This window comes from Brassica oleracea, chromosome C1, assembly GCF_000695525.1.
Source record: "Brassica oleracea var. oleracea cultivar TO1000 chromosome C1, BOL, whole genome shotgun sequence".
Classification (NCBI taxonomy): domain Eukaryota; kingdom Viridiplantae; phylum Streptophyta; class Magnoliopsida; order Brassicales; family Brassicaceae; genus Brassica; species Brassica oleracea.
In genome coordinates this window covers 40808925-40834946 of record NC_027748.1, presented here as the reverse complement: position 1 = coordinate 40834946, position 26022 = coordinate 40808925, and the positions used below count along the sequence as shown (strand labels likewise).

At 35.8% G+C, this 26022-nt stretch overlaps 6 protein-coding genes across 8 annotated transcripts; all 6 read left to right on the top strand.

The window, feature by feature from the left end:
• Positions 1-1058: 1058 nt before the first annotated feature.
• On the top strand, positions 1059-3746 carry LOC106342831 (shugoshin-1). 3 transcript variants are annotated; one of them, XM_013781887.1, is made up of 13 exons: positions 1059-1195; positions 1420-1592; positions 1673-1710; positions 1784-1892; positions 1988-2011; positions 2106-2174; positions 2253-2297; positions 2390-2456; positions 2566-2617; positions 2711-2803; positions 2886-2990; positions 3070-3153; positions 3236-3746. In XM_013781887.1, exons 1-13 carry the CDS (start codon positions 1144-1146, stop codon positions 3513-3515), a joined length of 1191 nt encoding a protein of 396 aa, XP_013637341.1. In that variant the 5' UTR covers positions 1059-1143; the 3' UTR covers positions 3516-3746. The 3 variants fall into 3 exon arrangements, with proteins under 3 accessions (XP_013637341.1, XP_013637334.1, XP_013637327.1); XM_013781880.1 differs by having other exon boundaries at positions 2560-2617; positions 3239-3746; XM_013781873.1 differs by having other exon boundaries at positions 2560-2617.
• A 3082-nt stretch (positions 3747-6828) lies between these two features.
• LOC106302903 lies at positions 6829-7293 on the top strand. The gene has a single exon (XM_013739305.1). It carries the CDS (start codon positions 6831-6833, stop codon positions 7227-7229), a length of 399 nt encoding a protein of 132 aa, XP_013594759.1. The 5' UTR covers positions 6829-6830; the 3' UTR covers positions 7230-7293.
• A 3572-nt stretch (positions 7294-10865) lies between these two features.
• Positions 10866-12091, top strand: LOC106301078 (zinc finger protein ZAT5). Its single transcript, XM_013737396.1, has one exon. It carries the CDS (start codon positions 10907-10909, stop codon positions 12089-12091), a length of 1185 nt encoding a protein of 394 aa, XP_013592850.1. The 5' UTR covers positions 10866-10906.
• A 2897-nt stretch (positions 12092-14988) lies between these two features.
• Positions 14989-17414, top strand: LOC106299913 (NAC domain-containing protein 37-like). The gene is made up of 4 exons (XM_013736292.1): positions 14989-15373; positions 15792-16069; positions 16153-16338; positions 16540-17414. The coding sequence occupies exons 1-4, from the start codon at positions 15163-15165 to the stop codon at positions 17119-17121; spliced, it is 1257 nt and encodes a 418-aa protein (XP_013591746.1). The 5' UTR covers positions 14989-15162; the 3' UTR covers positions 17122-17414.
• Positions 17415-18875: 1461 nt separating this feature from the next.
• On the top strand, positions 18876-21376 carry LOC106298900 (NAC domain-containing protein 78-like). Its single transcript, XM_013735344.1, has 4 exons — positions 18876-19298; positions 19803-20080; positions 20158-20343; positions 20558-21376. The coding sequence occupies exons 1-4, from the start codon at positions 19073-19075 to the stop codon at positions 21164-21166; spliced, it is 1299 nt and encodes a 432-aa protein (XP_013590798.1). The 5' UTR covers positions 18876-19072; the 3' UTR covers positions 21167-21376.
• Positions 21377-22081: 705 nt separating this feature from the next.
• Positions 22082-24679, top strand: LOC106336537 (NAC domain-containing protein 53). Its single transcript, XM_013775391.1, has 5 exons — positions 22082-22669; positions 22751-22933; positions 23390-23902; positions 23969-24092; positions 24189-24679. Exons 1-5 carry the CDS (start codon positions 22214-22216, stop codon positions 24524-24526), a joined length of 1614 nt encoding a protein of 537 aa, XP_013630845.1. The 5' UTR covers positions 22082-22213; the 3' UTR covers positions 24527-24679.
• The last annotated feature ends 1343 nt before the right edge of the window (positions 24680-26022 follow it).

Genomic DNA, 26022 nt, shown 5'->3' with positions numbered 1-26022 from the left:
GGAAATAAATTAAAACAATTATGTTAAATAATGGTGATATATCGAAGATTAACTTACCTTTTCATCGAAGAAAAGAACCGTGATTCCCACAAACTCCCTGTATTTCTTGAAGTTCAGGGAATCCCAGAAGCGGAGGAAGCCAGAGGCTATGCTCTGACTACTAAGACCAAGACGGAGAGACTCGAAGGTTGAGTGACGGACGCTGGGACGCCGGTTTGACGAACTGGAGAGGCAGAGAGAAAAATTTTCTAAAAGATGGTTAAAGCTAAGAGGAATCAATGAGTTTTGTGGAGATGCAGATTGAGTTCATCAAAGATGAGGATCATATATATATGGTTTACAGAGGAGCTACAAATCAGGAACATTTATGATCAAGCGATTTAAGATGGAGACATGAAGAGTTCACCGGTGAAAAAATAGATTACGAACATACACACGGCGCAACTCTGTAACTCAGACTTGTTTGAGACAATGATGAAAATAACCCATATTAAACTACAACAGTTTACAATATAGGAAAACCATAATTGTTGCAAACTTAAGTTTTTTTCATATAACGTGATGAATCCTATTTAAAAATGAAACCCATAACACAGTTGTAGGTCCGACCCTCAGAGGAAGCCGAAGAAGCAATGGCTTCCGACCTTCATAAATATATATTAGGTTCGACCATCAATGTACAAAGGTATCAGTTAGCTTAGTGGTATAAATATTGGTGTTTATATCTCAATAACCCGGGTTCGAACCATGGGCTTGACACTTTTTTACACTTTTTAAAAGTGGAACCCACAAAACGATGACGTGGCGCGCTGAGGAGTGAAGAAAAGCTGATCTATTATAATATAGATTATTAATCATTTAAAATAAATATTATACAAAAAAAACATATATATGACAAAAAAATATAAATATAAAAATTAAATTTCAACAAAAATATAAAACAAAAAAATATATCTGCTCACGGGTCAAAATATAGTGAATCGTTTAAACTCGGTGAAATTAAATAAAGCAAACGAACCGGTTAAAGTTAAACCGAACCAAATTGGTGACATTATATTCTTATTTTCCCTCCGGAAATTTTCAATTCCGATCCCGAGAGAGGCGACGCGAAGGGGGCATTAGGGTTTATACTCCGCCTTCGCGATGGTGCGAACGAGAACGGCGGTGCTTAAAGTCGACGATCACGCCGTTGAAGGTTCGATGTTAGCCTTGCTTAGCTCACATTTCAAGAGATCCTTTCAATCGGATCTCATATGGTTTCGTTTCGATCTAGATTTGTAAATTGAATCTCAGTAATCTCAGCTAATTGCTTTGGAGTTTCGTTGTTCTTTATCGATTGTTAGAGTTTGATTCTGTTATATTGGAGTGTTCGATGATGATTAGCTACGTTTGGATTTGGTTGCGTTTGAAATTATATAGGTGTTTCTACTAACAAAGCGAAAGGTGAGAAGATGATTCAGGATCTTCCGATGAACAGTGCACAGAGAAGAACACTGGGAGATATAACTAACTTGCCGAATCAGAAAATGATGCTGAACCATGGAGCGAATCAGCAGCAGCAATCTTTGTCACTCTCTGAAAAACTTCAAAAGGCAAATGTTTATTGAGTTCATTAAAAATGTTTATGACGTTCTCTACCTTATTCAAACGCATTCTCTTTTTATTTTTGCAGGAAAACATGAGACTGATGAAAGCCCTCACGGAGAGAAAGTATGAGACTTGTGACTATTTTGTGTACGTTGATTTGCTGCTAATGATTATTGTTGTTTTTTTGTGACCATAGTGCAATCATTGAGAGGACTGGAAGTGAGCTGCAGAGATATAGGATCAACTTACAGATGGTGCAAGCACAGAACTTGCAGCTTTCCCAGACCAACACTCGTATCTTGGCGGTATATCTCATTTTTGATTGATTGATTTGGATATATGATTTGGGAGCTCTTTGGTTACAATGGGTTTCCAAAGTTATTTTTCATTATTGTTTCAGGAGATCAGAACAAGCAAAGACCAAGTATGTTCCTAGTCTGGAACCCAAGTTGCTTAAACACAGGACTGTTTAATCAATAACTATAAGTTCTTCAGCGGGAATTTTCTGTGTATTTCAGCTGAAGGCACTTCAGCACGAACTTAGTTGCAAGAACGGGGTACTCATGGCTAGGAAACTGCCGCTTGAGGTCTGTTTTATTTTGTATGTTAGTTTCCGATTACCATATTTATTACATAGTTGAGAAGGTGTAAACTTTTCTTTCCAGCCACAAAAGCTTCCATGTACACACCACGACGCATCAGAAGACAAGGTACTTATGAGCATTGGCTTTTGCGAACCTCTGAAAGTAGGACATTAGCACCATACTAGTAGATTGTTCAAACCTTTTGTTGTAACTCTCAGGATCGTGCAAACGCTTCTCATGGGGCTTCCGGAGTCTTTCATCCAAATGGCGAGGATCATAAGACTGGTAAGAAAAGCAACGGTTAAGATTATAGTGGTAGCGTTTTGGCTATCATTGTGGAGCATTGGAACCTCTTAACACCTTTACCCTATCACCGTTCTGTTTTAAGCTTCAGAGAGTTCTGACTGTAACTCATTGCAAATAAATGACAAAGCCAACAATAAAAGGTCCAGTTTCTCTCTTGCTAAGTCTGCTTTTTGTTACATCCACTGTCTTGTACAAACTTGTCATTCTGGATTTTTCTTTTTTCCTTAGAGCAGAGGTTTTGGAAGGTCGAATCCCGCCAAATCCGAAGTATTAGATATAATTGGCAGACCAGGAGAGTCAGCACAGACAACCAATATGATCAGGAGGTCTGCAATAAGCGTTAGGCCATGTTTATAAGTAGAGTGCCCTTTTGAAGGTTGCTAAAATTGCGATTTTCATATTTCTCAGGGTTTCTTTGAGAAGACAGTCTAGGAGATTTAATATCCAAGAGCTAGGCGTGACTGAAAACTTGAATGGTATACATGATGATCAAGAATCTGCTGCAAAAGCCGGGTTTGTATAAAGCTCCATTTGTTCTCTCCTTTTCCACTCTTCTTGCTTGATAACTTGTTCATAAATGATGCCATTTCAGATGCTCTGCGAGTGATCTGTCCATCGGGTCTAAGCCCGAAACAGTAGAGCTACATGACACGAAAGAGAGAACCGGGGAAAGCAGGTTTTTGTAGTGATATAAAAATTTCATCTATTCCTCAGAATAAAAGAGTTAAGACTGTTGTAACTAAATGTATACTTGACAGAAGAGTCTCTTCAAGAAGACAATCGGCAGAAGTTACATCTCAGAGAGCCATCAAAGTATCCACAGATCCTCCGTTGCCCGATGGTATTGTCGAGGAGTCTAGTCAGGTATCATCTTCAGTTTCAACAGAGCTTAAAAGAGAATCAAAGAACAAACCAACAGGCGATGAAGCAGAGGAGATGAGAGAAACATATGTTGGGAGACCTTCAAGGCAAGCTGCAGGAAAAATCAAATCATACAAAGAAGTCTCACTTAAGGATAAGATGCGAAGGGACTTCTGATGGAAAATCGTCTAAAGCCTTCATTCTTTGTTGAAACAGGTGCTATAATCCAACCACAAATTCAAAATGTTCTAAAATATGTCTAGTAGGGCGTTTTTGCTTCAATGAGAGCTAACGAGTGATCTTGCTACTATACAACTATACAAGCGACATTGTAACGGCTATGTATGCAAATTGAAACTTGGGTGCTGTCTTGTCTTCTTATACTGGAACCTAATCTGGATTTACTTTTTTCTGCTGTTCTTGTTTTTAACTAGTGTAGCTGGTCTCTGATACTTGCATTATTAGAGTTATACAATTTTGGAGTTCACCAAATCAAAGTTAATACTTTTGTCCACATCAATTATATATACTTCGTCGAGTTTAAATTCAGATTAGTTAACATCATTTGAATTTGATTTATCTTATATATTAAAATAGAAGTTATGACTTCTTTAAAATAGAAGTTATGACTTCTTTAATGTATGATTTTTTAATTTGGACCATTACTTAGAAATCTTATTAAGACTAATAATACATAGAATCCTTAAAATACTTTAATCATAATATCTTTTGATATCTTTTCATTTTAAATATAATTATATTTATCTTAAAATTTGAACAAATTTGTTTTAAAAGATTTTTACAAGATCTTCATTTTTGAAATTATATTTAAATATTTTCATTAATTTCAAAATTAATTATTATACATTAATATTTAGTTATCATTTATAAAATAAAAAATAAAAAGTTATATAATATTTTATCTATTATATAATCATAATCAATCATATTAAAAGAAAATTACTATATTGAGCTAAATATAATAAAATTATATTAAATTTATATATTTTAAATATTTTATTTTCGTAAGTATAAAATATTTATGTTCAAAAATAAAATCTAATATGTTGGTAAGATAGGTTAACATTAGCAAACTATATAATACATTTATAAAAATTAATATGTATTTCTTTAAACCTAATAATATAAAAAATTTGTAACTACTTTAATCATAATATAGTTTCATTTTAAATATAATATATATTTATATATTATATTTTAAAAATTCTAATAAATCTGTGTAAAATATTTTAACAGTAAATTAACGTATTTTAAATTATCGATTATAAAATGAAAAAATAAATAAATTATATCTACTTTATAGTCATGATCATGTTAACATAAAATTATTATACTTAAATAAATATGTTAAAAGTATATTCAATTGATAAATTTAGACTGTATAATACATGTCTAAAAATTAACATATCTTAGACTTTTGTATATACAATAATATATTATCTAAAATGAATAAGTATAAAAATATTGGTAAAAAGAAATCCAACTTTGAAAGACGGGTCAGAATTTAGCATAAATTAAATGCAAAATAATTTTGAAATATGTTTTCTCATGAATATATTAAAATTTTGCTTAATATCTAAATGCAAATATAATAAGATAAACATATAATAAAAAGTGACAAATACATACGGTTTTAAACAATTGATTAATTATAACATGTAAATTATAAAATTATTGTATTTGAAATAGTTATATAAACATTTAAGTATATGATTAACGTTAAAATATATACCATTAATGTTATAAAATAATAATTTATGTATAGAAAAGTGAAAACAAACATCTGCGCGGTTGCGCGGATCAAAATCTAGTTTAAGAATTAAGACCGTAACCTCACAAAAGAATTTTTTTTTTGCGACAGAACTGCTAAACATATTGTTTTCTTTATTTATTTTTAATTAATGGTAAAATGCAATCAGTATATAAAAACCGACGGTGGACCAACCAACTTCTATTCGAGAAGTCAAATTTTTACGGGCAGCCTTTCAAACAATGACCAAATCGTTTATAAACACATCAGAACATCCAATTACTAAAAGAAACAAAAACAAAAAAAACAAAAAAAAAATGTTTCGTCTAACAATAATCCTGATCCTTTTAAGCGTATACACAGAACAAGCGAGTGGAGGGTCGATCTTTCTGTATAACCAGGTGCGCCATGGAATCCTAATGAAAGTCCATTGCAAATCAGGAGACAGCGATATGGGATGGCACGTGAGGAAATACGGAGGAAACTACGGTTTTGATTTCAAAGATCATATACTTGATAAAACGCTTTATTGGTGCAACGTCTGGTCAGGTCCTAATTTCAGTCGCAATGCGTCTTTCGTCGCGTACGAAGGTAAGCAGTATAAAAACAGAAACAATTGGATAAGATGGTCTGTAAGGGGAGATGGTATTTATGAATCTATCGATGGTGCAACGCCTTGGAAATTCAAGTATCATTGGTTTGGTACACCTTTATAATAAGGGACGTCTCATCATGATCTCTTTTTATGTTCATATATACTATATACTATGTGTGTGTGTTTTGTATGTTTCTCAACTAATTGTGTATTAATGTGATATTGGTATTATGATTCATTCGACGGAATATGTAAGAATCAACCCTTGATAATGTATATACATTGATTCACCTGTCAACTATTTTTTAATAAATATTTTGATCAGCTTTTTTTTAGATATTTCTTTCAGTAAATCATATTCGTTCATCTGAAATAAATAAATTATATAGCATAAACCAGAATCATTCAAACGCAATGTTAAATTGGTCAAATGAACAACATTTGCAGTATTTACATCTAAACTCAATATCACATTAGTGTTTTATTATTGTGTTCTTCTAGGTTATACCCTAGAGACTTGTAGTCTTCTTATGATTTTTAGGTTTATGTTGCTTTTACATATTATGAATATATGGTCTTCTCACTAGCAAATGAACCTAGAACTAAATGCATAGTTTTCCTCCATGTAAACTAAATAGTCGGTTAAAGTTGTTCTTTAGAATACGTTTTCTATCGACCAAAATTTGATTTGAGTATATATATATGGATAGTTGATAAAAGAAAGAATTTTTGTAAAAAGTGTATTGGACTCTATCTCCTATATAGGGGGGTAAGCCTCTCAGCTATGCCACCACATGCAAATTAATTCTCCAAAATCATCCAATAAAACTGAGCCATGTCATACAAAATTTTGCTAACTTCCCCATATGCGATATATCAGCAGATAAAAAGGTTTATCCGATATACGTTGCCTGTTACATTCATGTACGTTACCTTGATGAGCATTTAAAAGCTGATAGCTGTTTTCTCTTCTTTGGTACAATAACCGAAAAACAATTAAAACAGAAGATAACTTTCTTAAAACAGAGAGATTTTTACGCGTAACCTTTTAAGACATTGATCAAAACGTGTATAAATACTTCAGAACATCCATTACTAAAAGAAACAACAACAACAACAAATAACAATGTTTCGTCTTACAGTAGTAATCCTTATCCTTTTAAGTGTATGCACCGAACAAACGATAGGAGGGTCGTTCTTTATCTATAACCAGGTGCGCCATGGATCCCTAATGAAAGTCCATTGCAAATCCAAAGACAACGATATGGGGTGGCACGTGAGGAAATACGGAGGAGTGTACGGTTTTGATTTTAGCGATAATATATTTGGCACAACACTATTTTGGTGCAACATATGGCAAGGTCCTCATCTGGAGCATTTTCAGGTGATAGTCGCGTTCGAAAGTAGGCAGTATCCACATGACTTAAACGCTTGGATAAGATGGTCAGTGAGGGGAGATGGTATTTATCAATCTATCAATGGTGCAACTTGGAAATTCAAGTATCATTGGGATAACAAACTTTAAGAAATAGGGGGTTCATGATCTGCTTTTATTTTTATATATACTTTGAAATTCAAGTATATATAACTCGGGTGAAAAACTTTACAGCATTGGAATTTGTTGTTGTTGGTATCTTATGATTCATATTAATATGTAAACATTAAACCATGTCCGGTTTGAGTGGATTATTAAAAAAAATTGATAAATGCATAGTTTGATTCACCTGTCAATTGTTATGTCACAAATATTAAACTTAAATCTATCTATTAATAAGTTAATTTCATTTTTTTAAGGTCTGGTTAATTATGCTATTACAACGATGAGAAATATTACATAGACGATTCTACAGCCGACAATTCTACCATCATATGAAAATGCACGTCTGACTGCATCACTCCAAGTCGTCCTATGAAATCTATGTTCGATGATACGCCATGCATCATACTGAAGACCTCTTGTAATTTTTTTCTCCATAATCTGCATATGCATCACTCCGGGTATATTGGAATTGGATTTGAATCAGATTTCCGACAATTTCCGGAGAAAAATAAGCATTTACTTATTACAGAGATGGAAGACCTATCTCGTCTCTGGTACTGCATGGTTCCACTCTGCAAGAACTCCGAATCATTCTCTTGAAGCGAGCCGTCCTATGAGATCCATATTCGATGATACGCCATGCACCGTACTGAAGACCTCTTGTAACTTTTTTTTTTCCATCATCTGCATAATTTACGTTTTCTGGGGTTTGAACCCCAAACCTCCTAGTGTATAAGCATTAATGAAACTTTAGTCAAACCACTAGATTAAAGAGGCTTCCACATTTTTCATCTTTTCTTGTTATTCTTTTCAGTAAACCATATATATATATATATATATTGAGATAAATTCATCTGAAAAAAAATATATATAACATATACAGTTTTGTCGCACACAGTCATTTCTATCCCGGCGCAAATGCTAAATTAGTTAAATGAACATTTGCAGCATTTCCATCACCATAACATCACCTTAGTATTCATTCTTGCACCCGCTTAATGTATTATTTTATTTTATTAACATTTCTCTCCACATTCACATTCAGATATAAAACTTCTATATCATAGGTACCCGTGGAAAAACATTTATGGGATGATTCTATAATTAATCGAGTGATTCTAATACTAAATTTGAGTTTATAATTTGTTAAGAAGAATTACTTTATTTTTTTAATTTAAATTTAAACTATATAAGAAACGTGCAAGGATGAAAGGGGACACGAGATCAAGAGGAAGACACCACTCACTCAGTAACTAAAAGCTTTCTTCTAAACGAAACTTACAAGTGACATGTTCTCCTTAACTCTTCCATTATATATCCTCTCTCTATGTGTCATAGAATTCAACCAATGAGCAGATAAATAACAATTTTTTTAATGCTACATAGTTTTAAAATAATGTGTAAATACCTAGGTAGTATACTGCTTAGAATAATATATCGTGTTAATTAAGACGTTGTGATTTCTTTTAAAATTGATGATACAAATGAAAAATGAGAATTGATTTACTTTCTCAATTCGTTTACTTATGTTTTCATACTTACTTAAGTCTATAATACTGAAAGTATGTACTAAGGTCTACTGTATTGTATTATATGGTTACATGCAGTCCATGTTATCCAGTCTACTCTTCCCTAATCATTGGGAATAAGCAATAATTAGTGACTATCATTTCTATGCTAATTATTAGCTACATCCGACATGATGGAGACATTGGAGAGTAGACTTTATATAAAATAAATACAGCAATACGTAATCGCCTTACTTCACAGATTTATTTCATCTAAAAACTTTATCATCACCTTAATTTATACACATGTCTTGAGATATATATGATAGTTATTACCAACTCTTTAGTTTTTGCAATGCTATAGTACAAATCAGAATTCTCGTGTTAATTAATATATATATAATTGTTATTGGTTGATGATCTGAAAAGTCTTGGAGGTGTGATGAGCTGCATTTGTTGATTTCTTGTCACTTAGTAATATTCTTTACGTGAAATGGGTGCTCTTCACATCATGCAGACATGAACGAATGAGCATACTTCCAATATAATACAATACACATGGCAACATGTATTATTTTGGGAAGGGACTAAGCAACCAGTTCTTGTCCTGGCCTCCGAAATTAGTCGGATCTACGCCTCGGATGACCCGGATCATCGATAAGAACATGTACCATCTTAGTTTTTAATACAAAGTTTTATTACAATTCACAAATCAGACAATTTTTTTTGGAACTCAAACAAGTTAAACATTACGTTAACGAATTTTGGGACAAAATATCAGTGGTTAATAATTAATGATTATGCATGTGATTCTGAAAGATATAAATTTATAACCAATAGAGTATCACATTACTGCGGTTCTTACGTAAATTCATAATAGTAGTGACGAATAATTATTTAATCTACCGCATTCATATACACACACACGTCGCTGATGTTTCCCTACTTAATTGATTCATATGTTTGGTCTCATGAATTTACATATTTTGGAATTAGTTTAACTAAGAGACTTGGTCATTAATTAATATTTGGTTAATACTTACTTCCCCAATCATTGTCTCAACTCTCAAGTCTGGTTTGATAAGTCGTCGTACTCTTACAACATATTGGTTGGATTTTTATTTTTTTGGTCTTTGGTGTATGTCATAAGAAATTAATAAGAGTGTATTTGTTCGCTAAACCAACATGTACATACGTAGAGATGCGTACGTATACGTATTAGAAATATATACGTATACACATATATATGCCAAAAAAAATAAAAAAATAAAAAAATGAAAGAAGATGGAGTGGAGTAATGGTAGAGAAAGACCAAAGGGGGAGAGCCGTAGACTCCGTGACAGCCAGGCTTGCAGCCTTGCACTATCATTAATTTACACATTCGTTCACCAAAAGTGATATCTAGTTGCCTCTACTTACCATTCTTTTTTATATATTGTTTTCTTAATGAATGGCAGCAGATCATATAACAATATTCAAACTAAGTTTCATGATACATATAGCTGTTGCATGAAATATTTTTACTGGATATAAATAGCATGTTTAGTTAAATTTTTTCGTTATTTGTTAATTGTATGTCACCAAAATGTCACATTCTTTGTCAATAACAAAAAGAAAATGTTGAGTTTAAGGTTAGAAAGTTCGGTAACATTTGTATTTAGAATCTAACCACATGTAATTATCTCCACGTCAGATTCTTTCGACAGGACTAATCCAATAATAAGTTATTATACAGAGTAAAAGAAAGGGATGTTGAAGAGACAAATAATACACAACTCAAGTAATTGTCTAAATTTACACTACTTTTGTTATGTTTGGTGGTGTCTCTCCTCTCTCTCTAGCTCTTGTGATGAGTTTGCCAAGTTGGGAAAATTGTAATAGGGACAATTAGAGAAGTACTAAAATTTAAGAGGCTGCAAAAAGACAAGTCCAACATATTCCACACACTTAGAGAATGTGGTATCTCTATTTGACTCCTCTCCCTAAATCACTCTCTATTTATGTATGCATTTCTTCAATCCACACACCTATATCTCTCTTAACACACACAAACATATTTATATATATGCAATCTTGATCATCTCTGTCTTCATATTCAATTCTCTCTAGTTCATCTTCTCTGTTTTGTTTCTTGAAACTCTCTATATCAGCCCAATGGAAACAGCCGAGGAGGCGATATCGGCAGCTAAGGCGCAAGCCTTGATCATTAAAGGGAAGAGGACTAAGAGGCAGCGTCCTCAGTCCCCAATCTCTTTCTCTATTGTCGCTCCAATGTCTTCTCAAGAACCGGATGCCCAAGAAGAGTCCACTAGTCTTGTTGCCAAGGAGAAGAGTCTCAATGATGAGATAAACTACAACAATAATAAGAATGATAACAACATTTTGAGCAATGGTGTGACATCTTCATCTTCAACTTCTTCATGTTTCAACAATGCGACATTAAAGGCCGCGGCTGACGAAGAAGATCAAGATATGGCTAACTGTTTGATCCTCCTTGCCAAAGGTCACTCTCTTCCACACCACAACCACAATCACAACCACCAACAACCACAAACAAGACAACTTATGGTAAGTTATCAAGAATCCGGTAATAACAACAGCAGCAATGCTTATAGATCTAGCAGCAGGAGGTTTCTAGAGACATCTTCATCTAACGGGACCACGACAAGTGGAGGCAGAGCTGGTTACTATGTTTACCAATGCAAAACATGTGACCGAACTTTTCCTTCTTTCCAAGCTCTTGGTGGCCATAGAGCCAGCCACAAGAAGCCTAAAGCCGCTCCGGGTCTTCATGAGCTCAAGAAGTCTATCTACAACGACGCCGTTTCTCTTCATCTCAACGACGTCCTCACCACAACTCCTAACAACAGTAGTAACCATAGATCGCTTGTGGTGTACGGTAAAGCGAATAACAATAAAGTCCATGAATGTGGAATATGTGGAGCCGAGTTCACGTCCGGACAAGCCTTAGGTGGTCACATGAGACGCCATAGAGGCGCAGGGGTAGCAGCCACAGCCACCCCAACCGCGACATTAGCACTTCCGGCCAGTGCGGCTACTGCAAACACGGTTTTGTCATTGTCGCCTATGTCGTTCGATCAGATGTCTGACGGTCCGGTTTATCCGGTTCAGGCTCCGGTTAAGAGAGCTAGGAGTGCGGTTGTGTCGTTGGATTTAGATCTGAATCTACCAGCTCCTGAAGATGAGAACCGGGTCAACGGATTAAGTGTTGCTCCAAAGCAAGAACATGAACAAGAACATGGACAAACACAACGGAGAGAAGAACAAAAGTCTATTGTTTTGTCTTCTGCTCCTACATTGGTAGATTGCTATTACTGAATCAAAATTCAATACCAAAATTTGTTTATTAATTTGTAAAAAAAAATAAAATACGCAGAGATTAATGAACCATTAATTAATTAAAAAAAAATACTGATTCCTTTGCTTGTACAAGAGTTGCAAGATTCTTTTTTTTTTGTCTAAGTTGCAAGATTCTTTTTTCTTCGTTTGTTTACCTCATTTCAAAAAAATATACATACAGCCACAATACTTTTCTCTGTGTTCGTAGTCCAGATGTGCAGATGCTATGTAATTACATCCAAGTTAATGTAAGACATTTTGGTCACTCAACACGAAAATAATAAAAAAAAATATCAAGGAAAGTTATTAGTATGACTAGACCTTTTTTGAAACTTTTATCAAGAGTAGGCATTATGTAATGGTACAAATATAACTATATGCATATATGTTTTTAGTGCGAAAATAAATTATTTGCATAATACTTTATATAAGTCTTCATTTTTGTATAGTTTTACAAATTAACGCAAATTCTTCTATAACTGGGTTATATGATTTCCAAAATACCACATTTCTAGTTATATTTTTCAATATAAAACGCATAAAAAGTTATTTAAGTGTTAGATGTTTTCAATAATTATAACCAGTAAAAAAGTTGTAATAATAAATGCTAGATAATTCAATACTAGTGTTTTAGGAGCGATTCTATTATTTCAAATTTAATGAAAATAAATTTCCAAAAATGATCCTGAAATTTGTAAAAGTTATCATTTTCTTTTAGTTATATAGTTCATAGAAAAATAGTTAGAATTTTATGTCACATTTTTTTAAATTGATTAACTGTTACGTACAAATTATGAGAACAAACACGTATACTTTGAAGAATGTATTTTTTGGAGGAAAAAGAAGAAGTACAGACAGACCCTTTTAAGAAACAAAAGTAAACACAACTTTTGTTCGAAAAAGAAATAAAAGTTCATGAAAAAGGCGTGACGGGTCCTAATACTTCTGTTACAATACTAGTTCATGCTGACTGTTGACATTAAAATTCTAGGTGGAGAGTGAAAGTTCAAAAATGCAGTACACTATGCCGTTCATGCTTTTATTTTGTTTGTTAAGTCAAACTCGACCTTGTCCAATCCAAATAAATAGTGGGCTTTAAAATTTATATTCTAAAGTCAGAAGAAATTAGGCCCATAATAATAATAATAAGAAATCAAGCTGAGGCTGAAAAAGTTAGCTGAGGCTGAAAAAGTTGTGTTAGCGTTTTGTCCTTTTGGGGACAGTGTTGTCAGTTACTCAGTTAGCTGACAATACATTGATATAAATTTTGTTTATTCGAAGAAGAAACTATGAACTGAAAACTGAAAACCGAAAGAAATTGGATTGGACTTGCACTACTGAATACTAGGCCGGGGACTTTTATCCGAGATCCGGATTCGATCCGAGATTCGATCCGGATTCGATCCGAGATTCGATCCGGATCCGATCCGAAAATCGGATATCCAGAGGGGTCGAATCCGGATCCGGATAGTAAAATGTTGGATCCGTCAAAGTCAGATCCGGATATCTCAATTTTTTAGTCCGGATATCCGGATCCGTAAGTTTTATTAATAATTATTTCAAAAATAGTAATATCTATCTATAAAAATTAATTTTATTTAATATATTTTCATTTTTATAATAGTATATGTAAATTTTGTAATATTATACATAGAAATAATTAAAAACATTATATATTTTTTATTTTTAAATTATTTTTAATATTTTATATATATTAATATTATTTTTTATTTATTTTAAGGATTCAAATCCGGATCCGAATATCTGCCGGATATTACAATTTTTAGAAGGATATCCGACACCCAGATATCCGAGAATCCCGGATCCGGATAAAGATAGTAAAATTATGGATCCGCTGGATAAGGATCTGGATCCGGATACCTTAAAATTACTTGGATATCCGATCCGTCTCGGCCTACTGAATACTGATAGACATAGAAGCAAGAAGAAAATTAATATTTCCCAATTAATAATTGTAAATGAATAAGAGAAGATGGGGAAGATGATGATTCGTGTGGATCAAGTCTTCGTCCTCTTTAGCTTGCCTTATTGGTAAAGTATCCTTCTGATCCTTCTGCAAGCAAACGTAACCGTCACTCACTCCTTTTTTGTTTCCAGCCATTCGATTCTCTCATTAACTTTTTTTTTTCAGGTCAACTTCTCAATTTCTTGTTGGGCTACACATTTGAATTAATTAACCTAGTCGTTGTTATGATCTCAACAATCACTTGTTTTTAATATTTGAATCGAAAATATCTCTGGAATTTATTATTACACCATTAAATACTGTCCCCTCCCCAAAAGAAGAAGAAAACCACATTATCCTCCCTAGTAAACGACATTAAAACTAAATAAGAGATTAGATCAAATGTAAATCTGGATAAAATTCGTAAGGTTAGATAAAAAAAGTAAAATTAATAAGATTATTATTATTTTTTTAAAAAATTTACTGACATGTACGTGTTGGCATACTGATGAGTGTCAAGAATTAATAACTTTTTCAGAAGAGTATAAAGCCATTATATATTTGCATATCGGTTTTCCAAAAATATTGTTACCTTATTTGGTATATTTAAAATTACACTATTGGAAGATATATAAAATATATTTAACTACAGACATATACAATGCTCTTGGTATAAAAGGGAAAGTTTGATTATTTTTTCAGAATTTTTTTTTTTTAAAACCTTTGAATCGAATAAATATCTGTTACCCTTATTTGATAGATATATATTCTTTTTTTGTCAACTATAGATATTATGCTTAAACCATTCTAGCAGAGTCCTCTTTGATATTTAAAAAAAATGGTTTAACGACAAAACCTATTCAGTAACGTCTTGAAGGGTTTATTACTGTCATTACTCAAAAAGAGAGAAAAAAATAATTAAATTAATTGGGGGAAAATGAAAATCGGAATCGCAATCCGAAACAGCCAACAAATTTCTTGCAATTGAAGGTATCTCTTTGGTTTCTTCTCCAGACAAAACCCAAATCCCATTTGCCTACTTCTCTTTGCTCTTCACAAGAAACCCCAAGTAACTTCGCTTTAAATGGGTCGCGAATCTGTGGCTGTTGCTGTATCTTCTCCGGCGAAGGGTGCTGTTGTGGCGGCGACGGCGCTTGCTCCTGGCTTCCGATTTCACCCGACTGATGAGGAGCTCGTGAGCTATTACTTGAAGAGAAAGGTTCTGGGGAAGCCTGTGCGCTTCGATGCGATTGGGGAGGTTGATATCTACAAGCACGAGCCTTGGGACTTAGCAGGTTCTTGTCTCTTTATTCTTTGCGTGTATCTCTATGATTCGGGCTTCTTCGTGGTGTGGTGATGCCTTCTTACTCAATTCTAGGAGAAAGGTTTAAGCTTTGTTGCAGATTCTTTGTGTTAGTAGTACCATTTTGATATGACTTTGGCTGTAACACTGTGAATAAATTTGCATCAAAACGACTTATTAATTTTGGGGAAAATTCATTTTTTTTTTTACCAGATTTGTTGAATTCATTTTTTGTCTTCTGGTAATGATGTATTTTGTAATTTGTACTCCACTTTAGTTTTGCTTGTGTTTCAGGACATGAGGTTTGTTGTTGTTGTTGCGTGTCTGAGTGTCTCAAGTTTAGTGTTATTATTATCTCTGATTTGATTTTTTTTTTTCTCTTGTGCTGTGTTGTGTGTGTGTGTTTCTAGTGTTTTCGAGGTTGAGGACAAGGGACCAAGAATGGTACTTCTACAGCGCGTTAGACAAGAAGTACGGAAACGGCGCTAGGATGAACCGAGCCACTAACAAAGGCTACTGGAAAGCGACTGGCAAAGACAGAGAGATCCGCCGTGACGTTCAGATCCTCGGTATGAAAAAGACTCTAGTCTTCCACAGCGGTCGTGCCCCGGACGGGCTCCGCACCAATTGGGTCATGCACGAGTATCGCCTCGTGGACTATGAAACTGAAAGCAATGGGAACTTGGTGGTATAGTTACTTATTGGTTTATCTGATACTGTCCAAAGAATAGTATCCTATGTTAACTCAATTCTTTGTTTTTGAGTGTGTAGCAAGATCCATATGTGTTGTGTAGAATCTTTCACAAGAATAACATTGGGCCACCTAGTGGGAACAGATACGCGCCGTTCATGGAAGAGGAGTGGGCTGATGATGGTGTAACTCTGATCCCAGGAGTAGACGTTGGTGTCAGGGCTGAACCGTTATCATTAGCCAATGGAAACAACCAGATGAGCCAGGTTTGTACTTCCTTCATAATCCAGAAGCTATTTAGTTTCATTTCTCAGTAATTCATATATGCAAAAGCTCTGTGATGAAGTGAATCACCTTCTCTTAAATGTCATGTTTCTTATATGCAAAAGCTGTATGATGAAGTAAAAAGCTTCTGTTAGTTACTTAAACTTAGACTAGTCTATTGAGTTTGCTACCAAATCTTGTAGAACTCAATCCAGTCACCAAGCAAGGACTTCATAAACATCAACGAGCCACCAAGAGAGACTACTACTCCAATGGATATCGAACTCAACCATAAGAATAACCATTGTGATGAAGATGAGGAAGCATTGAAACGTGAGGAGGCAGATGAAGATCATGACCGTCCTCCTCCTTTATGCATTCTCAACAAAGAAGCTCCGTTACCTCTCCTCCAATACAAGCGCAGACGCCAAAACGAATCTAGCAGGATCACACAGGACCACTGCTCGTCCACAACAACAACCGTCGACAACACACCAACCGCTGCTATGGCCACCAACACGGCCATCTCTGCGTTGCTCGAGTTCTCACTCATGGGCCTCTCCGACAAGAAAGAAAACCCTCAACCTCCTCTTACTCCACTTCCATCTCCTGAAGAGAAGCTTAATGATCTCAAGAAGGAGGTTCACCAGATGTCAGTTGAGAGAGAGACATTCAAGCTTGAGATGATGAGTGCAGAGGCTATGATCAGTATTCTCCAGTCCAGGATCGATGCTCTGCGTCAGGAGAACGATGAGCTCAAGAAGAACAGCGCTAATGGACACTAAATGCTCTAAACCCCCATCTCTCCAGGTGTCTTCTTCTTCTTTGCTTTTTTAGCTGTAATCTCCCTAAAATATTGTGAGCTATCTATGTAGCTTCTTCTTCAGACGGATTGAGAACCGCGTAAAATTAGGATAAACCGGGACCGGTTTGGGTTTTTTTTTCTTCTGATGGTTCTACATCTTTTGAGAACATTCTCAGGTTGCTCCATTGTCATATATTATCATCTAAGTCTATTCAGTCAAGAACTCTCTGTAATCTGTTTCAAGGAATGTTCAATCTCCATGATTAAGTGCTTCATCTGGTCTTCCAGACAAGAAATTACTTTGTCTTCCTCGAGAAGTGGGAAGAGAAAGCTTAACCTCGTTAATTAGTGATAAAAGTGAGGGGTATAAAGGCCATTTTACTAATTGGTTAGCGTTACGATGAACGAATTGGTTCGTTCTGTCAACGACGTTTGAAGACTTTCGTTACACGTAATTTGCAATTATTATTTTTTTTAAAAAGCAAAAAGGGTTAGGTACGAATTTACCCTGGATTCGATTTTCAAAAAGGGTTATATATTTATACTTTATCTTAAACCGATCAATAAATCTTTTTTTTCATCTGCAAAATAATCCAAGTAACCAACCACATTCGGACTAAAAATCCACGTGTACTTTTCTTGTGCATCAAACTAGTGTTAATCTACAAGCTTCTAGGCAGGTCAGGGTTAACATTTTACGGGTCCTAGAGCAAAAAATAATTTTTTTACCTTTTAAGATTTATATTCAGATAATGTTTAAAATATTTTTAAAATTTAATCAATAATATTTTGTATATTTTGTGATGAAAATAAAACTATATGCGTATCAAATATTTTTGGACCCTTTTTAATTTTATTTATTATATCTATAATTTTTTTTAATAAAAATATAGTTTTTTTAAAAAAATTAGACCCTTTAACTATTAATATACAGGAGATACGGACTTGGATCCGGAACAGTCACACCGCTTGTTCCCCTCGTTAGCCGGCCCTGCTTCTACGTTTATTGTCTTATGTTAATGTCTTTTAACATTTTTACGGTCTAATTTCTTGTTTATCAAGTTTCGAAGAAGACTTTTGATAAAATCCGAATGAATTTTCTACACAGACGTACGTATTTGGAAATGTAATCAATTTATGACATTTCTTATGGTCTTATTCAAATTGGGAAGATTTTTCGATTTTTGGACTATGTCGATATGTTATACGGAACCTGTCTATGTTTTAACTCTTTTCATAATTTAATGTCTCCATCATTTATGAGTTTGTGTGTCCCAGTAGAATGATCGTACCTTGTTTGTATGTGTAGGGGTAGGTTTGTTTTTTTGGTTTTTTTACCTTCCAAAGTTAAAAAAATACTCTCTCTGTTTCACGGTAGATTTACAATACATGATGTTATTCTTTAGTGCACACAGATTAAGTAATTTACTTTTCTCTAAATAAGTAGTTTTAAAAATATAATTTTAAAATCATTCAACCAATTACAAAAATAACTACAACATTTGATTGGTTACACGATTTTCAATAAAGTTAAAAATAACATAAAAATATTAAAACATAATCTATTTTGAAACAACAAAAATCTTCTAAAACATCATCTATTATGAAACGGAGGGAGTAAAATTTACTTTTGAGACCACTACGACAGCGTTTTAATTATTTTACTACATAATACGACAAAAACCTACTCAGTAAGCTAGGGTTTATTACTGAAACGAAAGAAAAAAAACGAAATGGGGAAAATGAAATAACTTGTTTCTTGGAAACGCAGAAAAAGAAAAAATAAATTTCTTGCAATTGAAGGTACCTTTCAATCTTTGGGGGCATCTCTCTCTCTTCTCCGTCTAATCGATAACCCACTTTCCCAACTTTCCTTGTGTGTTTGGGGAAGAAAGAGAAACCCTAGAAACAGAGTACTGTCTTCTCTTTCAATGGGTCGCGAATCTATGGCTGTTGTTGAGTCCTCGCCGCCGTCTGCGGCTCCACCACCGGGTACTGCTGTGTCGGCGACTTCTCTTGCTCCTGGGTTTCGATTTCACCCGACTGACGAGGAGCTCGTGAGCTATTACTTGAAGAGAAAGGTTCTGGGTAAACCCGTGCGCTTCGATGCGATTGGGGAGGTTGATATCTACAAGCACGAGCCTTGGGACTTAGCAGGTTCTCTGAGTTTCTCTCGTTGTCTCTTTATTTTCTGAGTATCTGTTTGAATTGGGTTTCTCTGTGAGTTTCTTGATTCTGATTTGGGCTGAGTTTGCGGTTTGGTCTCTTGATTTAATTCTGGGTAAAGAGTTTAGCTTTATGGGTTTTGTTCAAATTTCTGGTGAAATTTAGTTGAAGATTTACCCTTTTGCTATGTTTAGGCTGTAAAAGTGTGACATAAATCGAATTATTTAATTGTGTAAAATCTAGTATTTTTTGGGCAGATTCCTTGAGAGTTTTCTTGATATGTTTGCTTGTGTTTCAGGGAATGAAGTTTTTTATTCTCTGTTTAGTTATCTGAATTTTTGAGTTTAGTTCTGTGTATTTCAGATTCCTTGTTAACTTGTGTTTTCCCAATTAGTTTGCTTGTGTTTCAGGACATAGAGTTTGTTTTTCACTTGTCTGAATATCTCAAGTTTGATTTTTTTTTTATTCTGCTGTGTTGTGTGTGTGTGTTTCTAGTGTTTTCGAGGCTGAAGACAAGGGACCAGGAATGGTACTTCTACAGTGCGTTAGACAAGAAGTACGGCAACGGCGCTAGGATGAACCGAGCGACTAACAAAGGCTACTGGAAAGCGACTGGCAAAGATAGAGAGATCCGCCGTGACGTTCAGATCCTCGGTATGAAAAAAACACTCGTTTTCCACAGCGGGCGTGCCCCGGACGGGCTCCGCACCAATTGGGTCATGCACGAGTATCGCCTCGTGGACTATGAAACTGAAAGCAATGGAAACTTGGTGGTATAGCTTTTGCCCGATACTGTCCAAAGAATCTAAGTTAACTTCTTATGTTAACTCGATTCTTTGTTTGGATGCAGCAAGATGCATATGTGTTGTGTAGAATCTTTCACAAGAATAACATTGGGCCACCAAGTGGGAACAGATATGCACCTTTCATGGAAGAGGAATGGTCTGATGATAGAGTAGCTCTGATTCCAGGAGTAGACGTTAGGGTCATGGCTGAGCCATTACCACAAGCCAATGGAAACAACCACATGGGCCAGGTTTGTACTTCCTTCATAACCTTTAGTTTCATTTTTGAGTATTTGTTATATGCAAAAAGCTCTGTGTTGAAACCAATCTCTTAAGTGGTTTCAGTGGACTGACGCAGTTTTTTTGAACTGGACTAGTTTATTGATTAATCACTACTATTTCAATGTTACTAAGTGCAAGTGTTGATATGATTTGATGAATCATCTCTTGGTTTACACTTTACAGCCAGAAAGCAAGGACCTCATTAACATCAACGAGCCACCAAGAGAAACTACCCAAATGGATATCGAAGTTAGCCATCATGAGAATAATAACAATAACCGTAATGATGAAGTTGAGGAGGCACTCAAACGTGAGCAAACAGAAGAAGACGAGCGTCCTCCTCCTCCTCCTGTATGTGTTCTCAACAAAGAAGCTCCATTGCCTCTCCTCCAATACAAACGCAGACGCCAAAACGAATCAACCAGGACCACACAGGACCACTCTTCGTCCACAATAACGGTCGACAATACACCAACCTTAGTCTCCTCGACCGCTGCTGCTGCCACCAACACAGCCATCTCTGCACTGCTTGAGTTCTCACTCATGGGTATCTCAGACAAGAAAGAAAACTCCCAACCTATTCACAAGGAAGCTTCTCCTCCTACTCCTGAAGAGAAGCTTAATGATCTCAAGAAGGAGGTTCACCAGATGTCTGTTGAGAGAGAAACTTTCAAGCTTGAGATGATGAGTGCAGAGGCTATGATCAGTATTCTCCAGTCCAGGATCGATGCACTGCGTCAGGAGAACGATGAGCTCAAGAAGAACAGCGCCAATGGACACTTAATGCTCTAAAACACCATCTCTCCAGGCTTCTTATTAGCTGTGATCTCCCTAATATTATGAGCTATCTATGTAGCTTCTTCAGACAGACTGAGAAACTGTTGTAAAATTAGGATAAACTCTGTTTGTTATGGGATGTTTATGCATTAACATTTTCAGGTTTGGTCCATTGTCATGTATCTAATCTTTTCAGACAAGAACAGTCTTTGTTTGTTTCAAGAATTCTTGGTGTGTAAGCTAGCCTGGGCCTGACCGTTATTAATGGTCAAGTCTGAGGGTAAAATAGTCTACAGACAAGAATCTATCTCCTGTCTTTATGAGAAGTGAGTAAAGTGCTTTTCAAGTAAAAAGTCGTGAGTGCTTGTCAGAACCGAGGATATTATCGTCATCGATAATTCGGGTTATAGGAGGAAGCTACGAACGCCGTTGCGTCAGCGTCGTTAGAAAACTTTTGTTACACGTAACTTGCAGTTATTTTTAAAACTTTTTTCTAGTCAGATAATTATTTTTTACTGTAAAGGATTTAATACGAAATAAAGGCCCGGATTCCATTTTCAAATAAATATGTAGATTTATTATCTTTATGTAATTTAAGTTTTTGGGTTTAAATTTTTTCAAACGTAGATAATTATGCTATAATATTTTTTATAATTTGTCAAAACTTAATTTAGGTTTATACTTATATATACTATTTTTAGTGTCTCTTCGGATTTAATTTGCTAATCCTACAAAGAAATTATTATTTTTGCTAATTTTACGGACCTATCTCAACAAAATCCAAAGACTACTAAGATCTCTGACTGGTCCTAGACTTCCTACGTGTCGGTGCGCTTAGAGACTGTCACTTAAAACACATCACAGCTCGTCGTTTTATAGTCTCTGTTGGTACACATTCCTGGAAGATTTTAAAACCTCGCGAAGTAGTTGTGTTTGGTCGTCATCTCAAGTCTTTCTCCGCTTCGCTTTTTTATCTCATTCTCTCCAATTCCAGTCGCATCCTCTCTCTTTTCTTCTCCGACAACGATTTCCAAAACTCGTCCAAACCTTGCATCTGTTCGAATGGGTCCTCGTGGTGGCTCCTCAGAGACGTCGTCGCTCGCTCCTGGTTTCCGATTCCACCCAACGGACGAAGAACTCGTCCGTTACTACCTAAAACGCAAGATCTGCAACAAACCCTTTAAGTTCGACGCGATCTCCGTCACCCACGTGTACAAATCCGAGCCGTGGGATCTTCCAAGTCAGTCGAAGCTGAAGAGCAGAGACTTGGAGTGGTACTTCTTCAGTGTGCTCGATAACAAATACTCGAACGGGTCCAAGACGAACCGTGCGACGGAGATGGGGTACTGGAAGACGACGGGGAAGGATCGGGAGATTCGTAATGGGTCGAGAGTCGTTGGGATGAAGAAGACTCTTGTTTATCATAAAGGTCGTGCTCCTCGTGGTGAGAGGAGTAATTGGGTTATGCATGAGTATCGTTTGGTTGATGATGAGATTGTGAAAGCTGGTGTTCAGAAAGTAAGTTTGAGTTTGTTTTTTTTTTTTTTGGGAGTTTGTGTTATGGTTTGTTGACTTTGTTTGTGCTGTGTTGTGGATTAGGATGCGTATGTGCTTTGTAAGATATTCCAGAAGAGTGGGTCTGGTCCTAAAAATGGAGAGCAGTATGGTGCTCCGTTTGTTGAGGAAGAGTGGGAGGAGGAGGATGGTATGACTTTTGAGCCAAATCAAGATCCTGGAAGTCTTGAAGATCAGGTTTATGTTGACATCCATGACATTGATCAGGTTTGTGTTCTGGTAGTGTAGGTCCTGTTGCAATGTTATGGTTATTGATTCTGTTAGGCACTAGAATATTGAAATATTTGATACATATAAATGAATGGTACCAACGAGCTGTGAGCTGTTGGTCTAGTCGTAAAGGAGTGTTTAGTAGGCACTCTGCCGCTCGGGTTCACTATTTACATTGTTTGAATTCCCGACAAAGAGGTGAAACCAGATGAATGAATTGTTTACAGTACAAATAGAATGGAGGCAGAACTTGTTGGAAATAGTTGATTTAGAGTTTGGTATTTTAACATTTAATGATCTACTGTGGTTAGCAATTGGTTCTTTGTATTCATTGAGGATTCAGTCTTGAGAAATATAAGAAGCTTGTTCTCTCTTTATCATTCAATGATACTAATAGATTCCCTTGGCTGTTGTTCTTCCATTTCTGAACTATTTTTTTTTTAATTATTGTAGAAGCTTGACGTCTATGATGCCATTCCTATACATTTGGGATTTGATCAAGGGGAATCCAGCAATAATGTTGAAACAAATCACTCAGACACAACAAACTATATCCAACCAGGAAACTATGTGCATGACAACTTTGAAGGACCAGTGGACCTTTCAGAGGAAGAACAACAGCTTATCATCCGTGATGCATTGTTTCCAGATGAAGAAAATGGATGTGGCGTCAAGGACGAGATCACGGCGAACTTGCAATCTTGTGACAACATCTTCGAAACCGATGCATCACTCTACAATGATTTTCCTGTTGAGGGTAACTACTTTACCGGTGAGGAGTTTCTGGACCCGAACGATGGTCTGTACCTAGAGACGAATGATCTCAACAGTACTGAGCAAGATGGTTTCAACTTTGAAGATTATCTCACCTTCTTTGATGAGGATGACCAAAACTTGACTTTTGATCCTTCTCAACTGATGGGAACTGGAGATGTGATTCCCGATCAAGAAGAGCTCTTTCAAATGGTATATAAGCCATTGTCTTTGACCTTTTTTTAGTTTTCCTTTAACTCACCATTAAAAACCTGACAGGCTGAGACCAAGGAACTGGAGAAAGAGGAAGCCTCAGGAGGCAAACACGTGGTGGAAGAAAAGGAGAATGATGAAGCATGTTGTTCGAAACAAGTCAATGCGGACACAACAGAGTTTGAGCCAGGTAAACACACACTTACCACTATCTGAACTCGCCCTCCATATGCTAATAGGCCCCACGTGTTATGTTTAGCTGATGGTTCATTTCCTTTTAACGCAGATTACAAGAACTCGGTGCTCAAGAAGGCGAGCCACATGTTTGGTGCTATTCCCACTCCAACTGAATTTGTTTCAGAGATCCTCACCAAGGATGGAGTTGTCCGGCTACAAGCAGGACAGTCATCAGGTTCGGTTCACGTAAGTATGATCACAGTATCAGACAGCAACATGGGTTGGTCATACAGCAAAAACGGGGACCTTTGTTTCGGTATGGTCCAAGAGAATGTGCCAGGAAAATCAGAAAATAATTTAACAAGAGTGATGCTAATCTTCATATGCTTCTGGGTCCTAGTGCTCTCGGTTAGCTTCAAAATAAGCACCTTGGTTTCTTCTCGGTGATAATAAGTACCACTTTTAAAAAAAGACAGACCTTTTGTGTGTTGAACACATTGATTGTGATATAGGTTTTACTTGTAGTCTTCTTCCGCAACTCAATGATTCTATATCTCAAGACATATAAAAATAATGTATATGTATCAGAGTTCAAAATTATTCTCGTCTTTGTTGCATTGCAAAACGTCTTCCATCAATGCCCCAAACAAAAGTCTCCTCCTTATTACAAACATGGAGCTCTCTTCAACTAACAAACCAATCAAAATTCCAAACGACCATAACCCTATTTTTTTTATTCAAAGAACATTGTTTCACCAGAAATTGGTTTTATTTTTTTGCCCGGAACCCTCTGTTGACATAAATATAGAACCAGGCTTGAGAAGCAGTCTTACAAGTTCAAACTCGTCCAAGATGTGTTCAAAGGTCAACCAGACCATTGGCAAGATCAGAGACAAGTTGAAGTTCTAAATTAGTTAAAGTCACATGATCTATTTAGAGGAGAGATGAAGAAAGAGCTCTTGAGGTGCTGTCCCTTTCAGCTCATCTTGCATCACCATTCTTTATTATTTCTTTCTTTGTTTGTATTCCATCTCAGGGTCTTTAAGTATTGTAACATTGTGAAGTAAATGAATCAAGAAAATAAATCCTTCTTTACTCTCTCTCTCTCTCTCTCTCTCTCTCTCTCTCTCTTCTCTCTCTCTTGTTCTTGAGCATTATTTCTCTTGTTCTTCATTTACTTTCATGATATCAGAGCTATAAGCTCCTGATTACCTCAAACACTTCCGCAAAACTCACTCTGTTACTTCCTTTCTCTTGATTCTCTATTTTATTTCACAAATTTCTCTACAGATTTCTTTTATCCAGTAGATAATAAGTCTGAGTTCTTGAGTGTTCTTGAGTGTTTTTCTTTAAGAAAATTCTTGGTTGTGCTCACTCTGTTCTGTCTTAATTCTACTTGAGAAAGATGGAGCAGTACAAACCAGTTCACATTCCATGTACACTCAAGGGACCAGGAAACTACATTACCTGGTCTAGGATGGCCAGGATGGCCCTTGGAAGTAGAGGTCTTTGGGAGCATGTCACTTCAGGTTCAGTTCCAAAGAAAATCACCCAAGGAGAAGATGACAAGGAGGTTGTAGTGGCAGATGAAGGCAAATGGGTTCATGAAGATCTCATGATGGTCCTCTTATGGATTCTTACTCACACTGTACCACCACAAAACAGTTGTGGGATACTTTGCACAAGGTGTATGGCAACACTTCAAATCTCACCAGAATCTTTGAAGTGAAGAGAGACATCAACAACTTGCGGCAAGAAGAATGAGACTTCACCAAGCACCTTGGGAAGTATAGTCAGCGGTGGCCTGAGTTGGAGATGCTAAGGCCAAGCACCAATGACCCTGACACACTTGAAGCCAGGCGTGAGCAAGACAAGACCTTTGGACTGCTTCTCACACTCAGCCCAAACTTCAATGATGTGGTGAAACATATATTGAGAGACAA

Bases quoted from the DNA above. Each gene is read 5' to 3' on its own strand.
- LOC106299913 (XM_013736292.1), top strand. From the start codon at position 15,163: ATGGGTCGCGAATCTGTGGCTGTTGCTGTATCTTCTCCGGCGAAGGGT. The intron at 15,374-15,791 runs GTTCTTGTCTCT...GTGTGTTTCTAG, and splicing joins CGAGCCTTGGGACTTAGCAG to TGTTTTCGAGGTTGAGGACA. The intron at 16,070-16,152 runs GTATAGTTACTT...TTGAGTGTGTAG, and splicing joins AAAGCAATGGGAACTTGGTG to CAAGATCCATATGTGTTGTG.
- LOC106336537 (XM_013775391.1), top strand. From the start codon at position 22,214: ATGGGTCCTCGTGGTGGCTCCTCAGAGACGTCGTCGCTCGCTCCTGGT. The intron at 22,670-22,750 runs GTAAGTTTGAGT...GTTGTGGATTAG, and splicing joins TGAAAGCTGGTGTTCAGAAA to GATGCGTATGTGCTTTGTAA. The intron at 24,093-24,188 runs GTAAACACACAC...CTTTTAACGCAG, and splicing joins CACAACAGAGTTTGAGCCAG to ATTACAAGAACTCGGTGCTC.
- LOC106301078 (XM_013737396.1), top strand. From the start codon at position 10,907: ATGGAAACAGCCGAGGAGGCGATATCGGCAGCTAAGGCGCAAGCCTTG.
- LOC106302903 (XM_013739305.1), top strand. From the start codon at position 6,831: ATGTTTCGTCTTACAGTAGTAATCCTTATCCTTTTAAGTGTATGCACC.
- LOC106342831 (XM_013781873.1), top strand. From the start codon at position 1,144: ATGGTGCGAACGAGAACGGCGGTGCTTAAAGTCGACGATCACGCCGTT. The intron at 2,012-2,105 runs GTATGTTCCTAG...TGTGTATTTCAG, and splicing joins TCAGAACAAGCAAAGACCAA to CTGAAGGCACTTCAGCACGA. The intron at 3,154-3,235 runs GTTTTTGTAGTG...TATACTTGACAG, and splicing joins GAGAGAACCGGGGAAAGCAG to AAGAGTCTCTTCAAGAAGAC.
- LOC106298900 (XM_013735344.1), top strand. From the start codon at position 19,073: ATGGGTCGCGAATCTATGGCTGTTGTTGAGTCCTCGCCGCCGTCTGCG. The intron at 19,299-19,802 runs GTTCTCTGAGTT...GTGTGTTTCTAG, and splicing joins CGAGCCTTGGGACTTAGCAG to TGTTTTCGAGGCTGAAGACA. The intron at 20,081-20,157 runs GTATAGCTTTTG...GTTTGGATGCAG, and splicing joins AAAGCAATGGAAACTTGGTG to CAAGATGCATATGTGTTGTG.